The following is a 22453-nucleotide window of genomic DNA, read 5'->3' on the forward strand; positions in this document are numbered from 1 at the left end:
CGAAGCTACGCGTTCATGAAAAAAAAATTCTAACAGCTATTTTTCTTTGTGGGACCAGCGAAGCTGTTTCGGAAATGACGTGGAAGCTTCTCAATCAGTATTAAGAGCCACCATCAATTAGACAACCAGCAACCAAATCTGCAATGCTTTTTCTAAAAGACCCTTGTGAATTCAGTGAATGCTCCTTCAAAATTTTCCATTTCAGTTGCAGGCGCCTTCTTGCCATGACATGAGCCGCCTTTTTTTTTAATTAAATGTATGTAAGGAGAGGTTGGTGCTGATGCGTGGCGCCGGCTACTCCTCTTCTCTCGCACAAAAGTCAACATCGCACATTCAGTAGCAAACACAAGGCTGTACATATGTACATAGCACAACACTTATACAATGAGTTCACGTTTTTTCACACTGAGTGTCCACACTACACAGAAATGAGTCCACACTGCGTAGAACTGTGTCCGCACCACACTGAGTTTGTAAAAAAAAAAATAAAAGAAATCTACACAAGCAATCACGCCTATTTAGGTGTTCACACAAAAACGTGAAAGTTCGATAAAACGTGTAAGGTGATCTTGTCGCTTAAATACTGACATGTTTTCAGAAAGGTTTTCCCAAAAATATCGTAGTGAAGCAGGAAAACACTGTTTTGAAACATATCGCGGTTAACATTTGTTTTTTGCTTAGTAGTTTAGAGCTATTTCCGATTCCTCCAGAAAGTGAACGACTGCACGTGCTGCAGTGGCTTGTAGCTTTCCTTTTGACCATGGACCCAAGATTTTTGCAATTGATGGAGGTCGCTTATCCAAAGAATTGAGTTTTTGAAAAAGGTTCTTTCGAGGTACGTCATGATTTTTACAATGCAGAAGAATGTGCTCCACGTCTTCTTGAGCTTCTCCACATGAGCAGGTAGAACTGCCAGCTTTCCTCATTCTATACAGGAAGACCTTCGTGTAGGCTGTACCAAGTCAAAGCCTATGGATGACTGTTTCTACCGATCGGCTAACCTTTAACGGAATATTCAATTCTATACCGGAATCAATGTTATACAACAGAGAGCTTTGCGCACCATTTTCGAACCAAGTTTCCTTAGAAAGTTGACAGCTCATCTTATTTATAAGACAACGTGCATCGCTCATCGATAGAGGTAGCAGTGATATATTATTTTCTTCATGTGCTGCACGTGCAATGTGATCATATATGTCGTTTCCTGTAATTCCACAGTGGCTTGGCACCCACTGGAACATTAGAGTGTGGTTTGAATCTTTTGCTATAGCGTACGTCCTCTGTATTTCATATGCGAGCTCACTAGCTTTCTTTCCCAAGATGATTCCTTAAGAAACTAATGAGGACTGTGAGTCATTGATAACTACCCACCGAAGTGGACCTGGTTGTAAACATATGAAGCGTAAATCACAGAGTATTGCATAGAGTTCTGCCGTTGTGGATGTTGTGAAATGGCTGAGTTTAAAAGCTTTTCTCGCTTGGTATGCAGGTACAAAGAATGCCGACGTAGAGCTTTGATTCAGGCATGATCCGTCGGTGTACACGTGAATATAGTCTTCATAGTTCGTTTAAAGGTTTGTTAGAGTTAATTGCTTTATTACGATTATGGGCAGATCATTCTTACAATTTATTCCCGGAATCGAAGTTGTAATATCTGGGATAGAGAGTCGCCATGGTGGGTGGGATGCACATGGGGGCCAGTATTCGTGCATAGGCAGTAAACTCTTGAATTCTAGTATATTTTTATGCATTCTTGCAGCTGATCTCTCCTGAATAGCTCGGTATAGGGGATGATTAGCGTGTTGAGTTGCCAACCGAAGATAATGCTGGCAAGTTTCCATAGATTTCATAGCATGGAAAGTCGGTTGACGAGACTCCGCAATTACTAAAGCACTGGCAGACGCTCGCGGTACACCAAGACATATACGAAGGCTTCTGGCCAACAATCTTTGAATCCTCTCCTCTAAGTTACGTGATATCCCATGTAAAACCGGGGCGGAGTAAGCCATTTTTTGTCGAAATATTGCTGAGTGTACACGCAATGAAGAAGAACATGAACTACCCCATCTCACTCCGGTCAGTCGCCGTAATATATTGTTTAGGGAGTTGACTTTGTCCTCTAATGATTTTATCTGTAGTGCCCAAGACAGACGTCTGCCTAAAATAACCCCTAAAAATTTGTGCTGCCGCACAAGTTGTAACCGCTGAGAGTCTAACTGAAGTTTGAATTTCTTAAGGCATTTCCTTGTGAACGGAAGTACAGATGTTTTCTCAAGGGAAAGAATCATGCCTCTGCTCTTAAAAAAGCCATTGATTATTGTCAGCCCATCCTGAAGCTTTTGCTGAACTGCTTGAATGCTCGTGTCTGATGCCCAAATGCACAGATCGTCTGCATATATGGAGTATTTCAAACTAGTAGGTAAGATATGGGATATTTCAGCCATAAAGCAATTAAATAAAAATGGGCTTAGTACGCTACCCTGTGGGACTCCTTGACTAACTTCATGCTCTTTACTTTTACCGTAAGTCGTGTCAATGAAGATTTTCCTGTTTCTTAGAAATTCTGCAATCCATCTTAGTGTCCTGTCTACTATTCCCAACTGAATTAAACCGTGTAGTACATGAGCGTGGCTGATTGTGTCAACTGCTCGCTTTATATCTAAAAATACTGCAACGGCGATTCTTCCACCGCTCTTTTCATGATCTACATAAGTTACAATGTCTAGAACGGCATCCATGGTGCAGCGGCGTTTACGAAAACCTGCCACATTTTTTGGAAGCACGTTCGTACATTCCACCCAGCACTGAAGTCTAGCGTCTATCATCTTTTCCATGAGTTTACAAAGACAGCTAGTCAGGCTTACAGGGCAGAAAGAATCTATGGATAAAGACGTTTTTCCGGGTTTAAGAATTGGGACCACTCTCGCAACTTTCCAGCAGGGTGGAAGGTTCTCTGTGGTCGATGCATTATTAAATATCTTCAAAAAAGTATATGTGGCCACAGAACCCAGGTTTTTTAATGCTGCATATGTTATCCTATCAGGACCAGCGGCTGTCCTCTGTAGGCATACTGCAAGAGCATTATTTAATTCTTGCAGTGAAAATGGATGATCTAAGTCATCATGATGTGTATTGAGAGAAAAAGTAATCAATTCTTTAATATCCCCTACAGACTTAATGTATTCAGGCGTGTGCCCGGCTGCACTAGGTCGTGTAATATGCTGACAAAATTCGTCCGCAACGGTTGTTTTCGGTACATTCTTCACTAAAGGTAAGGCTCTAAATGGTTGTTGATGTGTTACTGTCCCACTTGAAGAGCGTAGAACATTCCATAATTTTGACTCGGGTGTAAATGGCGTTAGCGAAGTGCGGAAATCCCGCCAGCGCTTTTTGCCTAGTCTATCCAGTTGTCGTCTCATGCGGTCATGCGTTCTATGACAGTCGCGGTAATCTTCAAGTAGACCCATGCGTCTGTATTTTCTTTCAGCTCTGCGGCGAATGGCCCTAAATCTTTCGTATTCAGCGTTTACTCCAACGTAGCCTTCAGGAATTTTAACGAACTTGGAACACTGATTTAATTTTTTTTCTATGAGTGAGACTAAGCTGTCAGTGTCAGTAACAGTATCAGCTTAATGTGATATGTGATAACGAAATGCTTACCAGTTAGTTATCTTTGCTGAGGGCCTATATTTAGTAAAGCGTAGTTTTGGATGCTGTATTAGGATAGGTAAATGATCACTACCCCTTGTTTCAATGTCTGTTTGCCATGACGCCCCAGATGCAATATCATGTGAGCAGAGCGTGAGGTCTAGGCAACTCTAGTAATTGAAACCTTGTAGGAACGTCCCTGAACCGTCATTTAACAAGCATAATCAACTATCCTGACTTGCTTTTTGTAGGTCCTTTCCGCGACGATCGCAGTACGCACTTCCCCACATGACATTGTGAGCATTGAAATCTCCGCAATATATCACAGCTTTCGTGTACGTCCGCAAAAGTGCTGTCAATGCAGAAAGCGAGATATTTGTGGAAGGCTGGAGATAAACACTGACTACTGTTATATTTACTCGACCAAATCTAACCTCACATGCAACATATTCTGGTTAATCCGGTGATGTAGCATTAAACTGTACTGATGGCAGATCTTTTCTCACATACATCATCGCTCTGGTTGGTCCTGTAGATCTAGAGGACATATACACAACGTAGTTCGATAACCGAAAAGTGATGTTTACCCCGGCCTCTGTAATACATAACACTAGAAAGGAGCTCTGAGCCACAAATTTTCGGAAGTCTGCACACTTAGGGCGAATACTATTCGCATTCCATTGGAAGATCACGACATTTTGATAACAATTATTCATGTTTTGCCTGCGCAGTGACTGTTGTGGCTAATTGTAACACTGCCTGTTCCATCGACAAGATGGCTTTGACCTCAGGAAGGTTGTTAGCCTGTGGGATCGCGGCTAGTATGGCTTTTAAAGCCGAGAATAAAATTGGTATGACAATATGAGCTATCGACACAGAGGAGTTTTCTGGTTGCGTTACACTTACTGGATGCGATGTGCTAGTGCTTTTTCGTATGTTAACCACGTGGTTACTTTTCTCTTGAAGTCCCTCCTGAGACTCTTGTCGAGCTTGCTGCTGGCTTGTTGATGTCCCCGCACTTTTCTCAGGCTTTCATTGTCCTCTTGCAGCTTGCGCGTACGTCATTACATGGTCCTGGCGTTTAGGTGCTTGCGGTCGAGGAGGCCGTGCTAGGTTCATGGTGTTCATGTTGGGCTCAGGCGCGTCATGCTGTTGCGTGCGACCGTAGATGATGTTATGTTGATATGGAAGAGAAGCCGCCTTGTTCTGCGGGCATCCAGAGAACGACGCAGCGTGGGGCTCCTTGCAATTGGCACAGTTAGGTTGTGTTATCGATTTGCAGCCCTTGTGATGGTGGTCTTCAGCGCATATTTTGCAGCGCCTTGTTCCTCGGCAATCTTTTGCCAAATGTCCGAACCTCTGACAATTATACCAGCGTCTTGCTGGGCCCAGATATTCCTCAACTGTATGGCTTGTAAGTCCAAGGAATACTTTCTCTGGAAGAGGTCTGTAATATCTGAATTGTAAAATCACACTTCTCAGTGGGTGCGATGCTACAGTGCCACCTTCTTGTCGTATGTAACGAATCTGGCGTCTAGCCGACATCACTCCTGCCTGTTATAAATATTCTGTAAATTTTTCTTCTGTGTACTCTAGAGGCACAAGTCTGATTTTGCCTAATTTTCGCATGTAAGACTCCGGAACGAATGGCTTCACGAGCAAGCCAGCCACCTGCGCACAAGACAACAAGCTTTTGGCTAAAGCAAGAGAGCTCACGGTGACTGAGAAACTTCCATCTTTGTTCACTCGGAAAGAACGCAATTTCTCTTTAGCAAGTGCAACAAGTTCCGAGGCTACAACGTTTGGATTTACTTTTCAGATGGTTCTCGTTTCATCTATTGGTCGGAACACTACAGGAATTCCCTCAAATCTACTCTTTTTATATGTCACTTAAGTGAAAGGATCTGCTTCCTCATCAGATTCAATATCTTCATCAATAAAAGAGTTGGTCGATGTCCCCTCCTGCATGTTGTCCGTATGCTCTTCCACTCTCACCTTTTTCGCAGAGCTTCCTTCGTTCGACATGTCCTCAGGTTTCCTCATCGCCTCCAAAACGAGTGTTGGTGCCCTGATGTAAGAAACCATGGTAGCACCAGGTTGACTCACACGGTCGTCGGTTCCGAAGCCACGCTGTGGTAAAGGTGGCCCTTGCCACGATTGCACATCCTGGCTGGTTCCGTCCGCCACGGTGACGGTGAAACGTCGGCGTTTAGTACCGTCACGCCACTTTCTGCTGTGAGGCGTCACAGCTGATGTTGTCCTCAACACAGTAAATAGCTTTTCACGGCTGGAAAAACCTAATTTGCAGGAGCACAGAAAGCAAAGAACGTTCTTCTATCACTTCGTCGTCCTCTTCTTTGTCATGAGCCGCCTTGTCTGACCTCCCGCATTGAGTAGTGAGGCTTGCCGAAAGCGTTCGGCACATACGTTCGTGTTTTCTGCGCGCGTGCTTCCTTATTCATATTCAGTGGCGACCCTGGTGTTTGCCCGATTCCTATGACGCACACCTGCTCTAGGATTGTCTGCACCGGAACGAAGAAACCGACAAACACCTCAGCCATGTAGGGCTGTGCTCTAAAAAGCTGGCAGGGCTTTGCCGTTCCCCGCGCAGCACGTGCCCGAAGTGAAGGCAGTGTTGCGCCATGACGAAGAACGCTGTATACTTACCAAAACTGTGGGTCAAAGTATTATAGCTCCAACAAGACAGCCCAAGAGCACGAGTATTGTTGGAGTACTGGATTTTTATTCGTGTGCTCATCGACAGCGTTGCTCTGATCGCAGATGGCGTGTTACATCCTATATTGAACACGGTAATGCGTTGCATTCATCAACTGTCGAGAACTGAGACAAAATTTTAGAATGTGAGAACAACATTGGCTGTGCAGATGACCATTCCCACTGGTAAAGCTCGCACTGCTAAAGTTAACTCAGCTAAAGTTCGCCCGGCGAAATTCATTTGGCCGTTTTTACAGCTCAAGTTTTTAGTGCTTCAAGTCGAGAGTGAATGAGACGCATATGTCGGCGGGTATAATACCGGCGAGTTTTGTTTGACCATGAAAACAATGCGCACATTTTGTTTTAAATTCCTATATTTAATATGTAGCTAGTTATATTGGGTTTATTGGCGCAAGAACAAGTCAGGCTAAGCTGCGCCAAATATTTCATATATGAAAACTTGGCCCCGTATCTGCATGTCTCACTGCAAATGTCATCGATTGAAAATAGTCTTCTTTTTGAAGAGGGTGAATAAAGCATGTATTTGATGTTCTGTGCGAGAAAGTCGATGAATGTGATTTTAGAGGCGCTGTGTATAGTTGCCTGGATGCGCACAGCGTGTAGGTGCCAACACCTTATCGTCTTAGAAAAACGCAGAGAACACCCGCCTTTTCGTGCAAAGCTTTGCATTGTCAGCTTAGCGTAATAAACGCTACGTTCCTTACCATTGCTTATATATCGCTTTTATAGTGCAAAGAAACGCGCCACATTATATAGAGGTGTTGGTGTTCTGCCACGTGTATGGGCAGCATTTGATTTTTAGTCGATATTATGCACATGTTTGAACGCAGAACCCAGAGCAATATTAGTGGCCGCTGCGATTGTGCATGGTTGGATTTTGGAACTAAAGAGCAACAAACTAAAAGGTAAGAAGACAAGCCGTTAAAGGTGAAAAACAGACAAGTCGACAGACAGACAAATAAAAATTTTTGTTTCGAAGTATCCCAAACGATGTATCCCAAGAAAGCCTATACCATATTAAAAGAAAAACATATCGCTTACCCCATCCACTATAGTGTCTTCCTCGTGTTCCGCACACGATAGGTACTGGAAGGAGAGAACAAAGAAACAGGCAATGTTGTTTTGCGTCGAAAGTACCATTTAACGAATGATAATTTTTAGCAGTTAATACAGGAATAACTTTCACTCTGAGCTCATAAAAAACGCACTTACGAGGCTTGGTTTCTACGTAGGCATTGACTTCCTCGGTCCAGGGTAACCAAATGGCTACCGTTTTTTTTAAAGTGTACTGTTCAACACAATTAGATATCCTCGCGTCCAAAAATGCCTTGCCGCCATAAGCATGAGTTGATTTCCCTAAGCCCAGAGAAGCGGTGCCATGTGTCTAGTCATATTCGAAAAACGAGTGAACGAAAATGGTTGAGCCGTGCACGAGTATTCGACGGTGTCTTGACGTAAAATTAAACCCTTTTTTCCTTAGTTGTAGCATAAAGAACATTGTCTGTAGTCCATTCTTTTAACTGTGGACGCCCCGAAGATCATGTATAAAGTTATTTCTGTCTGATATTTTTGTTGCATGCAATCATAGAGACTTCAGAAATTGAGAGAGAGAGAGAATAAGGTTGAAAGAAAGGCAGGGAGGTCAACCATGGCTGAGCACAGTAGGCTACCTTGCACTGGGGAGAGGGTAAGGGGAACAAAAGTTAGAGAGAGAGAGGAGCGAAAGGTCACTCATGCCGTTGACAAAACGGCAGTTATATGCTTAACACTACAGACAGTGAGTCACATCCGTGTCTTAAACAATTAAGCCCATTCGTTGCATTTATTTGTATGCGCGGTTCCATGCACCTAAAATCTTGCCGATAGTGAAGCCATGATGGTGCCGCTTGCGTTCTCAAGCAGCAGACTTCTGAAGGCTTGCGAGAACTGGAGTAATGGTGTCAAGCAGTTGCAACACGCTGCGAGCTGTCGGTGTCTGCATCTTTCTTAGTAGCACGCGCATAGCACTGACCAGGGCGCTAACCATGCCGATAAGTTGTCCTTTGTCCGTCAAATTATGAGGTACCAATGAAGAGTCTTTCCCTGTCGAAATCTGGTGCCTCTCATCAGGCGCTTGTATCTTTGGGAGTTCAGGCCAAGCGTCACCTGCATTTCTGGTAGGGACATCATTTTACATTAAAACGGCTGCGTTCTGACTGGGGGATAAGGATGAAGCGTCAGCTCCACTGCTCGCAGAGGTGCCTTTGTTCTTGAAACCGACAGCACTTGGCCAGAGTGGGGGAGGTGGGAGTGCTTTTGAACGTGCTTCGCGAGGTGACGAGGTTTTGATGGCTTTGGTGCAGCGCCGGCGACGGGACCGTCGTCGCGTAATAGATGCAGCTGCTTCTCGGTATTAGATGTCATCTCGGGCCCTTTTCTTCAGTATTGTTAGCTCCTTTCAAATAAAAGGACAGTCCTTCGATGAAACATCATGTGGCCTCATCGGAGGAGCACTTCATTGCAGTTTGAGCACTTTATAGTCGTGATCTGGCATGTGTCCTTGTTGTGGTGCCCAGTGCATAGGGAACAGATAGTACAGTTCATGCACACACCATTACGTGACTTAGCTTCATACACCTCCAGCACTGAAGTGGCTTTGGTATAAACGGGCGAACTTCGTGTCAGAAGTAACCCATTTTTACGTGTGATGAAAGTGATTCGCCCTTAAATGTAATTATTACGCATCGTGATGTCCCGATGACGTACACTTGTAATCTTGCCATCTTCCGAAGCCGGCCTAATCAAGACTGGTAGGTGGGAGTTGGTAATGGCTTCGGCAACATCATATATCACCCCAGTGCTCACTTCTTTGCCCAGCGGTATACGAGAGTGCACTTTCATTCCATTACGTTCCGTTACTTCACGCAATCTGTCAAGCGTAGTCACATGATTGACGTCAATCACTAGGATGTTTTAGCGGCTATTCACTCTTACTTCCTTTACTTCATTCGACACCAGTGCCTCTATCTGTACAGACACGGCTTGCCGGTTAAGGCGTCTCATGTTGTCAGTAGCTAGAACTGACATGAAAAGGATGGTTAATACCTCGGTATTCCGCGAAGATCACATGGTGGACTCAGTCGAATAGGGTGATGTGCTCAGAAATCATCTCTTTCCAAGTTGAAGAGTACACAAATGGATACCACCACACTTTGAGACAACTGTTTAATTTCTCGAGTTCATAACTTTTTTTACTTTTTGTTGATGCAGCCACCTTTGAATCCTCTGAAGCTTTTTTGCTATGAGTTTAGCGGGACGGCTCTGTGCTCTCCCAAAGTTGGGTATGAAGCATTTGAATTCGTTAAACATTTTTTTTCTAAACACTGACTTACTCAGGGATTCAGTAGGACGTGTGTGAGGTCCACGGAATGGCTTTCAGCTCTCCCATAGTAGAGTACCTGGTACTCTGAACCTACCAAACCATGAAACTTCACCACCTTTTAATACAACAAGGCCACGACATCGTCTTTCAGTGGTTACCTGACCATTGTGGTATAGGCGGGAATGATTCTGCAAATCGTGGTGCTTGCACGCCACATGAAGAAGCAAACCGTTCCAATCCCGCTTTCAAGAGTGGACGCGGCGAGGCAGATTCGTCAACTGGCCCGCAGTCTCACACTGGCTGAGTGGAACACACCAAGCATACGACGTACAAGACTGCACGAGCTTGACCCTTCACTACAACTCCGGCCTCCATCCGGCCTACATCGGCGTGAAGCTTCACTTATCTATCGCCTTTGGCTGGGAGTTGCTTTCACGAAAGCTTATGCCACGTTAATCGGAATGACTGACAGTGCGGTGTGCGATTTTTGCGGCACCGACGAAAATATCGAACACCTGCTGTGCCACTGTCCTCGATTTGCCTCAGACAGACAAGTACTTGCCAACGCAATGCGACGACTTGATGATCGGTCTCTTTCTGTGCAGGTGCTATTACAGCAACGTCCACATGCCTCGACAGCCCACAAGGCAGTGAAAGCCCTTTTGTGTTCCCTGAGAAAGACAGGCTTGGGTGAACGCCTCTAACATGCCGTGGAGCTCTACACGCTGCAGTGAAATTACTGTCAGTCTTTCTCTTTTTTTATTTTCCCTATCTTCCCTCTTTCTCATCTTTCTTGTGCCCTTCCCTAATCCCCCGGTGTAGGGTAGCTAGCCGGATGTCTTTCTGGTTAACCTCCCTGCCTTCTCTCTTTTGTTGCTTCCTCCTGAATCGTTACCCACTTTTTCTTAACACACAGCACAGGAAGCCAAATAATTCAGTTTTGCTAAAGCTCTTCCAGTTGGTGCATTCTTGGGACTGAGGAGGTTGAAACTTTGATATAAACCTATAACTAGGACGAAATATGCGATCTCCGAGCTTGTACGAAGCGTGGTATGTGAAGTGAACTGAGCATTTGCTCGCACGAATTCTATATTTTTAAAGTTGGCTAAATATTCGACGTTGATTAGCGTTCGCTACTCACGCTGTAACGATGCATTGTTGTAATAATTTAAGCGAAGTTAAGGCAATGTAGGCTAGTCATCTTATGACGATGTGTGATTATAGCAGGTGAAGTTGAGCACCCTGTGACAATGTAGGAGTATAACAATGTAATATACCCGCCCCATAATTATATAAAACTATATTATTCTAAGAAAATGATGCAAGTTTACCACTACACCCATATATCTCTCCACAATATGTTTTCCAAGGTATGCACCACCACTCTCAACAGGAAGCTTCTACCACAGTTTTTATGTTTGTCGTTTAGGGCAGTCATAGCACGCGCTGAAACAAAATTTACACACATCAATTGTATACAAAACGCCAAGAGCTTCTCATTAGCAACATTGTAAATTTATTAACTAGCTAGATATCAAAATCAAGCTAAAATGTCCAAATTTAGTTTGTCAGGAACGCATATTTTTTATTTATGTCCTAAAATTTTCTACAGATCTTGCCAGAAAATATTTTGGAAGTAAGCCATTGTGCTTAGCATACTGCCCCTCTAGATTAAAGCAGATATCGCATGAACAGATGGGAGTCTGTTCTACGCGCTGTTCTCGGAGGCAGATTTGCAGATGCTGTGCCATTTTTAATATCGCTACAACCACCTAACCATGTCGACGATGCCTTAACCATTTCTTACGAACATGAAACAGCTCTATACAAACCTACACACAAGCCTAACAGGAGATAAGGTCCTGAGGTGGTGATGTATTCAAACCAGAATTTATCATCATCACTTATATTACGCAATTTTAGGGGCAAAGCTTCTCTTAGTCTAACCTTGTCACTGGTCACGCGTAACCGAGAGAAGAAGAGACGAGAAAGAAAAGAAGGCAAAATAAATAGAAGGCCATTTTTCGTCTCATTTACTAGATGGCGTTACTATGCCACTACTCTCCGATTGGCTGCTGTGCGCGCTTTGCCTTAGTGCATGGAGAACGAGTGCCTCTCGCAATCTCTGAATCGTCGCCGTACGTGTCGGATCGTTGGTGGGGCATGGACGAAACGAAGCTGTGGGCGCGAAGGGCTCCGAAGTGCCGCTACTCTCCAATTAGCTGCTGTCCGCGCTTTGCCAGAGTGCATGGAGAACGAGTGCCTCTCTGTCTCCTGGATAGTCACTGCTCGGGACGGATCGTTGGTGGGGAATGGACGAAGCAGAGTGGCGGGCCCGCTGAAGAAGCTTGTATTCAGCTTCCTTGGCTCGCGTCTCATTGACGTCACCCGTGCACCGTCTGCATTTTCGAAGGTGATCGGGCGCATGGGCGCATGCACAGGCTTACGGACACAAAGACAAACCAACGAACCAACGACCGACCAACGACCGACCAACGACCGACCAACGACCCACCGACGGACCGACTGGACGGACGGACGGATGGACGAACGAACGAACGAATGAATGAATGACGGCAAGCTTCGGCCTGCTCATCATCATCATTCACTCTAATAATATTCTGCGATTTTTGAAGGTCAGATGCAGTTATCAGTTTCGAAAGACCTAAAAGACGAAGTTGCCGAGCCCAACATTGCAGTACAAGTGCCACGGCGTGACGTCGGCTGAGAGGTTGAATGTTCGAATCATAATCCGTAGGTGAGTGGTTCGGATCCTGCTGTCGGTGTGACTTCCAACTAAAATTCGCCAAAGCGTTCAAGTTTCATTTTTTTTATGTTTCATGACAGTCCACCTTGTGGAACTTGGTGGCACGAAAATCCCCAGGCTTCACGGTTCCATGCCGCTAAGTTGCCGCGATTATGAGCGTGTAAAAAATTTCATAAAAAAATTCTGTTGGCAACAAAGCAGAAAGCTGCACTTGACCCACGGATCTCCCGGTTATAAAACGAACACTTGGCCTATCAGCCGATATCATGCCATGATTCTCAACCTGCAATGTCAGGCTCGGGATCTTCCTTTTTTGTATTTTTCGAAAGTTATAAGCGCATATGACTTTCAAAAAATCTCGAAAAAGTTTGTCTGAATCGGCATATTGATGCATTTTATTGGCTCCGACATGGGAACTAAAAGTTTAATTTGAAGAATAGGCAAGAAAAGATGCATTGCCCTAGTCACACGTTTGTTTCATAACCAGGAGGCCACTGGTTCGAATACTGCTGTCGGCCTGATTTGTGGGATTCAAACGAGCGACCTTTCATTTATGAAACGAACATGCGCCTAGGGATGTGCGTTGTTTTGACCCATAGTTGAAATTAGCTGGCTCATTTCCATGTCGGAGCCACTATAATTGCATCGATTTGCCGAATCAGGTGATGTTTCTCGAGATTTCGGGCAAAGCTCCTCTTAGTCTAACCTTGTCACTGGTCACGCGCCACCGAGAGAAGAGACGAGAAAGAAAAAGAAACAAAAGAAATATGTGACCATTTCTCGTCTCATTTCACAGATGGCGTTACTCTTCTTCTACTATCCGAAGTGCCGCTACTCTCCGATTGGCTGCGGCAAACACTTTGGCTGAGTGCGTAGAGAACGAGTACCTGTTTCATGTATCGTCGCCGTACGTGAACGAATCGTTGCTGTGGCACGGACAAAGCTGAGCGGCGGGCGCGTTGAAGACGCTTGCACTCGGGTTCCTTGGCTCACGTGTCATCGGTGTTACCCGTATGCCGTCTGCATTGTCGAACGTGGTCGGACGCAGGCATGGACGTACAGACACACGGACAGATGGACAGACGGATGGACTCTTTGCCCCACTCATCATCGTTCCCTCCGCGGATATGCTGTGATTTTTTTGAAACCTTCTTGATTACATGTCACAAAACTCACGTCCTTAATGGTTTCTGCCCTTCGCTTGGTCACAGGGGCTGCTCAAGCCTGCCAAAACCTGATAGAAACAGAAATGGCGTTAAAACAGACGTTGCAGCAGTGAAAGGAGCGACTTGTCCAGCTCTGACCTGGCGAAAAAGAAAAGGCTGATCGGCAAGGTGAGAAGGTGTCTAATTGACTGCCATGCAAAATGGCTGCCACCTGTCGAAGGTTTGACGAAGCTACCAATTAGGCGCCATGTTAGCGGCTTGCATCTGATATGTACTGCTGCAGTTCCTATAGTTTCTTGTTTTTATCTGCTTTGTTAATGGGCAATCAAGTCACAAAAAAGTCAGACAAGTGCGTAAGGGCCTGTATTCGTTAGCGGTGTTTCCTAGTTGCGACTTTGACAGCTATTACGGGTAGAGAACTGCCTCAAAATCGTGAAAAAGTATAAGTGTGTCACCGAGTCACGTGAGAGCTTGCCATTTTCAAGAATGAAGCTTTACGCTTGTTATAAATTTTGTATGTCTGTTTTCAATGCATCGCGGCTAGGCACAGCAATGACACTAAGAAAGTACTGTTAACCACGTCAAAGCGCAACCAATGGTAGCACAGCCTCGTTTGAATTTAACACATATACCGCAACAGCAGTTTTTCCCTGTTTCAGAAGAAAAGCGCCTGGCTCTTGAAGCCTCCGTTACTATTTTCTTCGAACAGAGAGGTGAATACCGGATTTTTCCGAGGAGGATCAAGTTTGGGGCAAACTGATATGTGCTCCTAGGGCACAAATGCAGGAGAGGCGGTTATTCAGTACATCCGGACCGGCTCTTTGAATTCGGTAATGATAGCACATCAAATTCTTGAAAAATGAAGCATTACGTGCGCTAGGCATGTCACCAAACGCTACCATCTAAAATTCCACTGTCGAAGGAAACTGCATAAAGCATGTTCCAACCAAATAAGTTTGTCCGCTGATAATCAATGACACACACTGGCTGCCTGTCTAACATTTATTTGCTATCCTAAGTATGGTTTTCAAAAGTAGCACAGACATGCACGAGTACACACGATGCAGCTCGTATACACGAAGTTATTTTTTCCGGTTCCTGCAAGCACATGGCGCGAAAAAATTCTCGTCTCAGCGTGACACCTGTGCTCTGATGAGTAGCGATGCTGTCACATGCCGCATTTATTAAAAACGCCAAACAAAAAGGCTGCGCTAGTCGTAAGCATTAGGTAGAGCACCTGCTTCTAGAGAGCCACGAGCAAATCTAATTACCCAAAGGTTAATTTCCTGCATACCTTTTTCAGCATCTCAATTTCTTTAATCTGTGTAATCCGACACATGAAAACATATCGGAATTGGCGTTACCATGAGCCGTGACACGCTGATACCTACGCTCCGTGTGTGCAGATGTGAAGCTGCGTGCGCGTTTAGCCTTCTTCACGGCGTAAATTGAGCACAGCGGCTGCTTGTTGGCTGATGATTGTGCTTAAGTTTTATAAAGGGGTTAGAACCAGTGGGAACCTGGACTAAAGCCGCATCCATAAATAATTCGTTCCTATAAAGGTTTTCTCTCTTGTGTCGCACAACTCCGGTGCTATTTAAATGTACCAGTAGGTGCCGCTTGCATAAGTTTGTAGTTCTTTATGGCCGAGTTTCAAGTTATAATAAAATTAATTGAAGACATAGAATAACAAGTCAACTCGTACACTTACGAGGCACCAGTTTTTTCCTTTCAAATGCGTAAAAGTTTTATCAATCTCAAAAATACGATGTGCTACAATTATTGAGGAAAACTCTCATTTTTTGAATAACAACTGAGGCAAATTCTTATCCTAAGCTATACCAAAAATATTTCTTTAAAAAAAGTCTAGTGCTTTCACGATATAGAGCAACGTGATGTCCCCTAAGTGTAATGAAGTGAGTATTTGAAAAGAATCGTATGTTCGACTCACAATTTCCAGGGCAGTTGAGTTGAGATGCAGGGCGTAGAGGAACTGCAGGTCGCCCCTGAGGTTCGCGGGCAGCTTCTTCTGGGTTTCGAGCGCACACTCGCGAATCATTGTCTGTCTGGCACGCACCCACTGTGAATAGAACGACATACGAAAATCCAGGTCACGTGCTCTTTCAGCGGTAACACTTCAGTAGTAGGCGCTTTGGCGTCATTTATTTACTTATTTATGTATTTATTCACTTATTGAAATTGCTTGAAAGGCACCAACATTGGAGCAATGTCTGAGGGGGTGGGCAGGCTGGGGGAATCACAAAAGTAGCGCTTATATCAGGAGCATAAGAACAAGATTGTACGGCGACTTGAAAGGTGCACTAAAGAGAAACAAATTTACATCATCTTCCGCTAAAGGAAACCATGTGTGGAATCGTAGTAGCGGGGACATGCTGAACGGCAACAACAGAAACTCATCTACGTCACATTAAGCAGATGCCCCACCATTCAGAGCCTCTCACTGACTAATGCTGCCGGTCCCCAACACTGGCAGTGATCATGACTGTAGCACTGCTAAATAGTCGGTCTCTCAATGCATACACCACATACATCGAACGCGATAACTAAAACAGACAGGCTCAGTCTCATGGAAACATGGAACGCCGCAAGACCAACGATCAACGCCTACGAACAAAGCAGATGCACTTTGTCTCACGAAAACGTTGCCTTCGCCACCGACACGGAAGAGGGAAAGCGTAAAAGGGGGTTGGGATGCGCATAAGCAGTTGGGGAGCGGACACATGAGGGAAGGACGGACACAGCCCCGAGCAAAAGCTGCTTCACATCTAAGACGTCTTTTCGCGTACTACCAACTTACGCAATCATGATATCAAAATCACGCCGCTTGACGTGGAAAGATGCGGAAAAATATAAATAAAAAACGTGTTGGTAGCAACGCCACCTTGAGGTTCCCGCAACTAACACAATGACGCTACAGATTTAGACGGTGTCCACTTGGCCTTACGTAGTTCGTGATCGGTAAAAATGAAGTGCATTGCCTTCTGAATCGGCAATAGAATTACCGTATCAAATTTCAGCAAACGGGCACTTGGAATCGAGAAAAGTCGCCCCAAGTGGAATCATATAGAAACTATCGAATGCAATGTTGTATAGATGACAGACAATGATAGCATTGTGCGGGATTTTAGGGGCAAAGCTCCTTAAAGCGGCACCCGTTCGTCCCACGTCGTAGTACGTAACGTGTCTTACGCTTGGACCTTCAAGGTGGTGCTGGTGGGAGATTTCTCCTGTGCGCTGTTGAACAATAAAAATTTCGCAGCGTGCGCGTTAACTGAAAGCCGAATTCTCCTGTCTCGCATTCCCAATTAGCAGCCATTTACATGTACATTGAGCACTATCTGACAAGAAAGGGCTGCTACGTTATACTCGCTGGGAGTAACCTCCTTGGTTTTAAAAAAGGTTTAGCGAGCGTTGGGCCGCAGCGCCATGAATACAGTGAACTAGTATATACCATGAACTCGAGGTGGTTAAAGGAGGAAAGTAGACACGAAGCGCAAGCCGTACGAAAGTGTGCGTGTGCCCCCTCTCGTTTAGTCCTTGGAATGTCCGCTGGATGGCGGTGCTTCTATATGAGGAATATATGATGACAAGATGAGAGATGGGGGTACTTGCAGTGTTGAATAGGTGGACGTACGGACACACAGACAGATAGATGCATGTACGTATGCACGGATGGCTGCACGGACGGATGGATGCATGGACGAACGCAGGGACGGACGCACAGATGGACGTGCGGACGCACAAACAGATGCACGCACGGACGGGTGGATGGACGCACGGATGGTTACACAGACGGACGCAAGGAAAGATGGAAGCAAGAACGAATGGACGGACGGATGCTTCGCCCCAATCTCCATCATTCACCTCGTGGATATGCTGCCATTTTTTTCTTAAACACTACGAGGCATGACTACATCATTTCATGTGAAGGTGTTTAAAGAGTTGTTTCTCATAAGAATGCCACGTTTGTCTGATGACACAAAAGCAGTGTTACAACAGCCTGTATCACAAACCGAAGTATAAAATGTCGCAGATAAGCTCAATCCTGGTAAATCACTGGACTGACGGTCTGAGTGCTGTGTTTTACACGACATTTAAATGTGAATTATCTGGACGGCTTACAGAAGTCTTTAACGACTCATATAAACTAGATAGTCTGCCACGGTCTTTTAGTGAAGCTCATACTATTTTGATACCCAAGACCAAAGAGACAGACGTGTTCCATCATAGTTCCGTCATAGAAGCTAGTTCCGTCATATCGGCCTATATCATTACCTGACTGTGACTACAAAGTTCTGATGAAAGTACTAGCGCAGCGACTACAGGGTGTCTTGAAGGAAGTGGTTTGGTCTCACGAATCTTGCGGTAATATGGGACGTTCTATTGTGACCAATATAAATAAACTGCGATGTGTCCTCGAGTGTTGCGGCGCCACTAACGGTCGTGCATGTGGCGATACTGCAGTTCGATCTCGAAAAGGCATTTGACTGTGTCTCTCACGTCTTCTTGGTTGCCATACTATACCATGTGAATGTTGGTTCCGTAATCAGAGATGGCATCGCTTTGGCATATCGCAACTGCAAGACTTGTTCAGTAGTTTATAATTCATTAGGTGCCCCCGTTAACTATAGGGGTTCTGTCCATATGGGATGCCCACTCAGCCCTATCTTGTTCAGCATCTATATAGAAACGTTGTGCTAAGCAAAAATGGAAAACAGCAGCATTAACGATTTTAGGTTGCAGGCATCAGAAGTTCAAAATTCGGGCATTTGCGGATGTTGGCGCAGTTTGTTGCACAAAGAAAGTGTGGCAGAGATTATCACTGCAATGAAGAGTTTCAGCAATGCCACTAGTAGTCGGGTGAACTAGGGAAAGTGCTTGGGTTTTTCGTACGGAGAGTGGTCATTCAGACCGGAATTTTCCGCCAATGTGAAGTGGGGGACGACACCTGTCAAATATCTAGGGGAAGCTATAGAACACTACAAAGACAATGATGACTATTGGCAAGAACAGGCAAGATAAATTCAGTTGAAGGCGAGTAGGTCACAGGAGGATCACCTATCAAAGTTCTCCAGAGCTGCGGTTTGCAATTTGTTCTTCGTCTCGAAATTGTGGTACGTGATGCAGGTGTGCAGGTGTGTCAGAGTTCACGGGCTAATAAACAGAAAATTCATCGTGTCTTCGCGGCTTTCTCGTGGACCTCAAGTTGCGAACAATGCATTTGAACGAATTTATTTAGGGGAGTAAAAAAAGGTGGTGGCCGTGTGACAGGGGTATAACTCATTGTGGTACGCACCTTTCCTTTCAGTGAATTCTTGTACGTACAGGCGTCAATCTGCAAAGTGAAAGCGAAAAACGATGACTTCAGGTGCGACCTTCCAGTAATCTGCTGGGTCTTCACGACATCTACCTTCACTCACAAACCTTCGCGGGACCATACGCACATAAAAGTACAGAAGGCTGTATTGCTTTTCACAAAGCCATCCCTTGTACTTCTGGAACAGAAAAACTAGCCGAAGAATATTTTCCTTCACTTTCTCGCGATGCACGTGATAAAGATCTGATGAAAACATTGGTATGAAACTGCACGTAATTCGTCCTACTGTGGGGAGCCTACCTAGCTGCCATGAACTTTATTATAAAGGGAAGTAGTGAGTTGCTTCACCTCAGAGCATCTTGCCTCACGAAATTTATTGTTCGGACAATATGTGACTTACACTAATATTTGAGGGGCCTTTTGTAAAAAAAAGTATTGCGGTGTTCAGTCAGAACACAACAAAACTTGCCGATTGGTTAGAGGCTTGCACAAATGAATGACTCCCTCTGAAACTCCTGTGTTTGTCTGTTTATGAAAGTCTTGAAATGCATGTTTATACAGCTTGGCAATGTCTTATAGTGCATTTTTTTCGCATAGTTCCCTTCTTTCAAAGCTGCAATCACCAGGTCACACGATAAGTCATAAGTGTAGGAGCGTGGCTTGAGAAGTACTCACGCGACAGACTTAGGTCCACCGACGTGTATCACGTGATTCACACAATCGTGAAGTAAAGTAGAACGCAGAAAGTAAGTGACTTGCCGCGCGATTCATTGCAATTATATTACGCCATGCACGCCTGTATGTGGAACTTGAGGCCTCTTGTGAGCTTCTTAACTATCATTCAAAGCTCTATATACGAAGGGTAAGAAGCCTCATCATTTGGTAGCTCTGAATAAAAAGCAAACTTGCATGCATAAAAAATGAATGAGGTGTAAATGAGAGAACAATTGCTAAAAATAGATTGCGCATCATTCAAATCAGCTTAGAACACATAGCGCGAACTTTTTCTGACAAGGCTTCCTCGTAAACTAAGCGAACTTCAGTTGCGTGAAAACTTGGTTGCGTAGGTAATACGTCATGAGCCACTGCGTGACTACAAAGACGAGGATGATCCTTCTTACAGGCCCGTCTCTGAAGTTTCACTGTGGTTCATCATGAAATGAGCTTTTACGCCTAGGTTTACCACACCATGTCAATCGACATTGCTCTATCCAAGCCTAACACAGCTCAGAAAAGCAAATCCACCAATGCACCTTCAGAGATAGGGGACTGTTAGACGTACCTTTTTCTTGGCCTCCAGGTCTCCTTTCTTGAACATGCCAATGGCGTGAGACATGTACTTGTCGGAAGTGACTCCAGGGGCCATAGTTTTAAGACACACGGTGCGGGCGGCATTGTTCATTTGTTTAGTCTGCGTGGAAATGGGCATGCACTAAGTATGATGCAAAGCAGAATGAAAGCCATCAAACTTAAGCACTTCAGAACTAAAGCTATTACTCAATGCAAGCAACCATGTGCAATGACAGAATAATTTACTCTAGTTAAGCAAACACGACGGATTCATACAAAAATGAGAAAATAGGCCACGTGCAAATGCCATAATAAAGGATAGAAACAATGCTAAATGAAAATAAGTCCCTGGCCTACTTGTTTTTTTTTTTTACCATGCAAAAAAAAGTGTGCATGCTTGTTGTCCAAAATCTACTTGTGCAGTACGTTTTGCACATAAAAACACGAGAAACAGAACAGTGTGACTCTGAGAAAGAATTAGAGTGCAAAAGTGCTAACTTGAGTTCTTTTTGTTTGGATTCAGGCAACTTGTTGCTAAAGGTGGCGACACACTTCATTTCATTTGTATCGCCACCTGTGGCGATACAAATCGCTGTGGGTACGTCGCAATTTTTGCGCTCCACGTTCTCCACTACACACGTGAAGCGCTCCAGCTACCCGAAAACAGCGGGTCTAAGTTAACTTAGCTAGGCAGAATCATTTTTACCAGTTTACTTGCTCCAGCGATCAATCATGAATAATTCCATGCGCCAAAGTCCTCATGAGGTACGCGGTGATAGTGGGCTTGAGATTTAAATAGAACATCTGGGCTTCCTTTAGGTGCTGCATATAACTTGTTGTTCAAGAGGCTTACCTGGGACAATGACTGCTCGTGCTGTTCTTTACAATTCCGTATTTGTCTTAATGAACTGGTAAGTAACGTTTTCAGTTTATTTGTAACCCCACTCAGGGGGGCGGGGGGGGAGGGTGAGGGTGCTGTTCTCGCTAAAACACAAATACTGGGAAATTTTACAAACAATGATCCTTCCCAACGCCTAGATATCGTTTTGGTGACTTCTTTCTACGAAGAGTAATCAGGGCCTTTCTGGATTGGGAACTCAAGAGACTGGGTTCCCAAACCAGGCTGGATATAGGATGTTTTTGTGTGTGCGCGTGCGCGGGCGCGCGCGCGCGTGTGTGTGTGTGTGTGTGTGTGTGTGTGTTCGGATGGGCAGCAGAGAGCAGAGTTTGAGAGTTGGGTCAGACGCATGTGTTGCCCCTTACGGCAAACTTAAAATCATGCGATACGCGTGTCATATGGTGCCGCCCCGCGTTTAGTCTGTGTCATCTCGCTGTGACCCAAGGTGTCTTGGGGGCACACGCCTGTCTTCAATTTTTGAGCAATGGATATACCTAGGCTGTGCAACAGCACAAGAGTAGCTCAGGTTTTGTTCATGCGCTCAAGCTGTTGACAGATTTGTTTGGCTCCAAGCTTCTTAGTGCGCCACTTATAAATCCCTCTATTAAAACGTAGATCACGCCATTGTAACTTTTTTACGTGCTCATTGCTACATTTGTCGCTTGAGAGAGAGAGAGAGAAACAACATTTTTCGTGCATCCGGCGTGCGAGAAGTCACCGGCTGCGCAGGGCGCGGTTATTCCCTATCTAAGGACTATAGCTAATAGTCCTATAGTCCCAGGCTCTAGATCTTGAGGACGTTGTGCCCTGGCTAGGCATTGGATACTCGGGCTCCTCCGCTCCCGTTGTCCGGGGCGTCGGTTCCCTTTCTCGTCTGCTTTGCCAGGGCCTCCTCAAGCCGCTGGATGGTTTGTCGCTTGAGGTATTCCCCGATAAATGCGCTTCAGTGTTTGATTCCTTCGTATTTACTCGGCTCAAAAAGCAGTCAAAGCTGTCTTGTGCTTTTTGAGGACTACAGGCCTACGTGGCCTCCTTTAACTTTTGTGTAGTGCCACCGCTGCATACGCGCCAGCCGATTGACTGACAATCCTCCTTTTTTTTCTCTTTCTCTTTCTCTTCTCTTTCCTTTCTCTCTCATCTTTATGCCCCCTTGCCATTCCCCCAGCGTAGGGTAGCAAACCGGGCATGTGCCTGGTTAACCTCCCTGCCTTCCCTCTTGTTGTTTATCCCCTCCTCCCCTACTCGTAGA

The 22453-nt window shown here is 44.9% G+C and overlaps 1 protein-coding gene across 1 annotated transcript in view; it reads right to left on the minus strand.

Moving 5' to 3' along the window:
* LOC142817563 (uncharacterized) overlaps window positions 1–22453 on the minus strand; it is an 80585-nt gene that overhangs the window by 30769 nt on the left and 27363 nt on the right. The window contains exons 6-9 of the mRNA XM_075894605.1: window positions 20299–20427; window positions 18996–19034; window positions 15630–15758; window positions 7426–7470 (exon numbers count right to left, since the gene is read on the minus strand). Of these exons, the coding sequence (XP_075750720.1) occupies window positions 7426–7470; window positions 15630–15758; window positions 18996–19034; window positions 20299–20427 (342 nt within the window). The remainder of the gene's footprint in view (window positions 1–7425; window positions 7471–15629; window positions 15759–18995; window positions 19035–20298; window positions 20428–22453) is intronic.

Source organism: Rhipicephalus microplus, chromosome 5, assembly GCF_043290135.1.
Source record: "Rhipicephalus microplus isolate Deutch F79 chromosome 5, USDA_Rmic, whole genome shotgun sequence".
In the NCBI taxonomy this organism is placed as follows: Eukaryota; Metazoa; Arthropoda; class Arachnida; order Ixodida; family Ixodidae; genus Rhipicephalus; species Rhipicephalus microplus.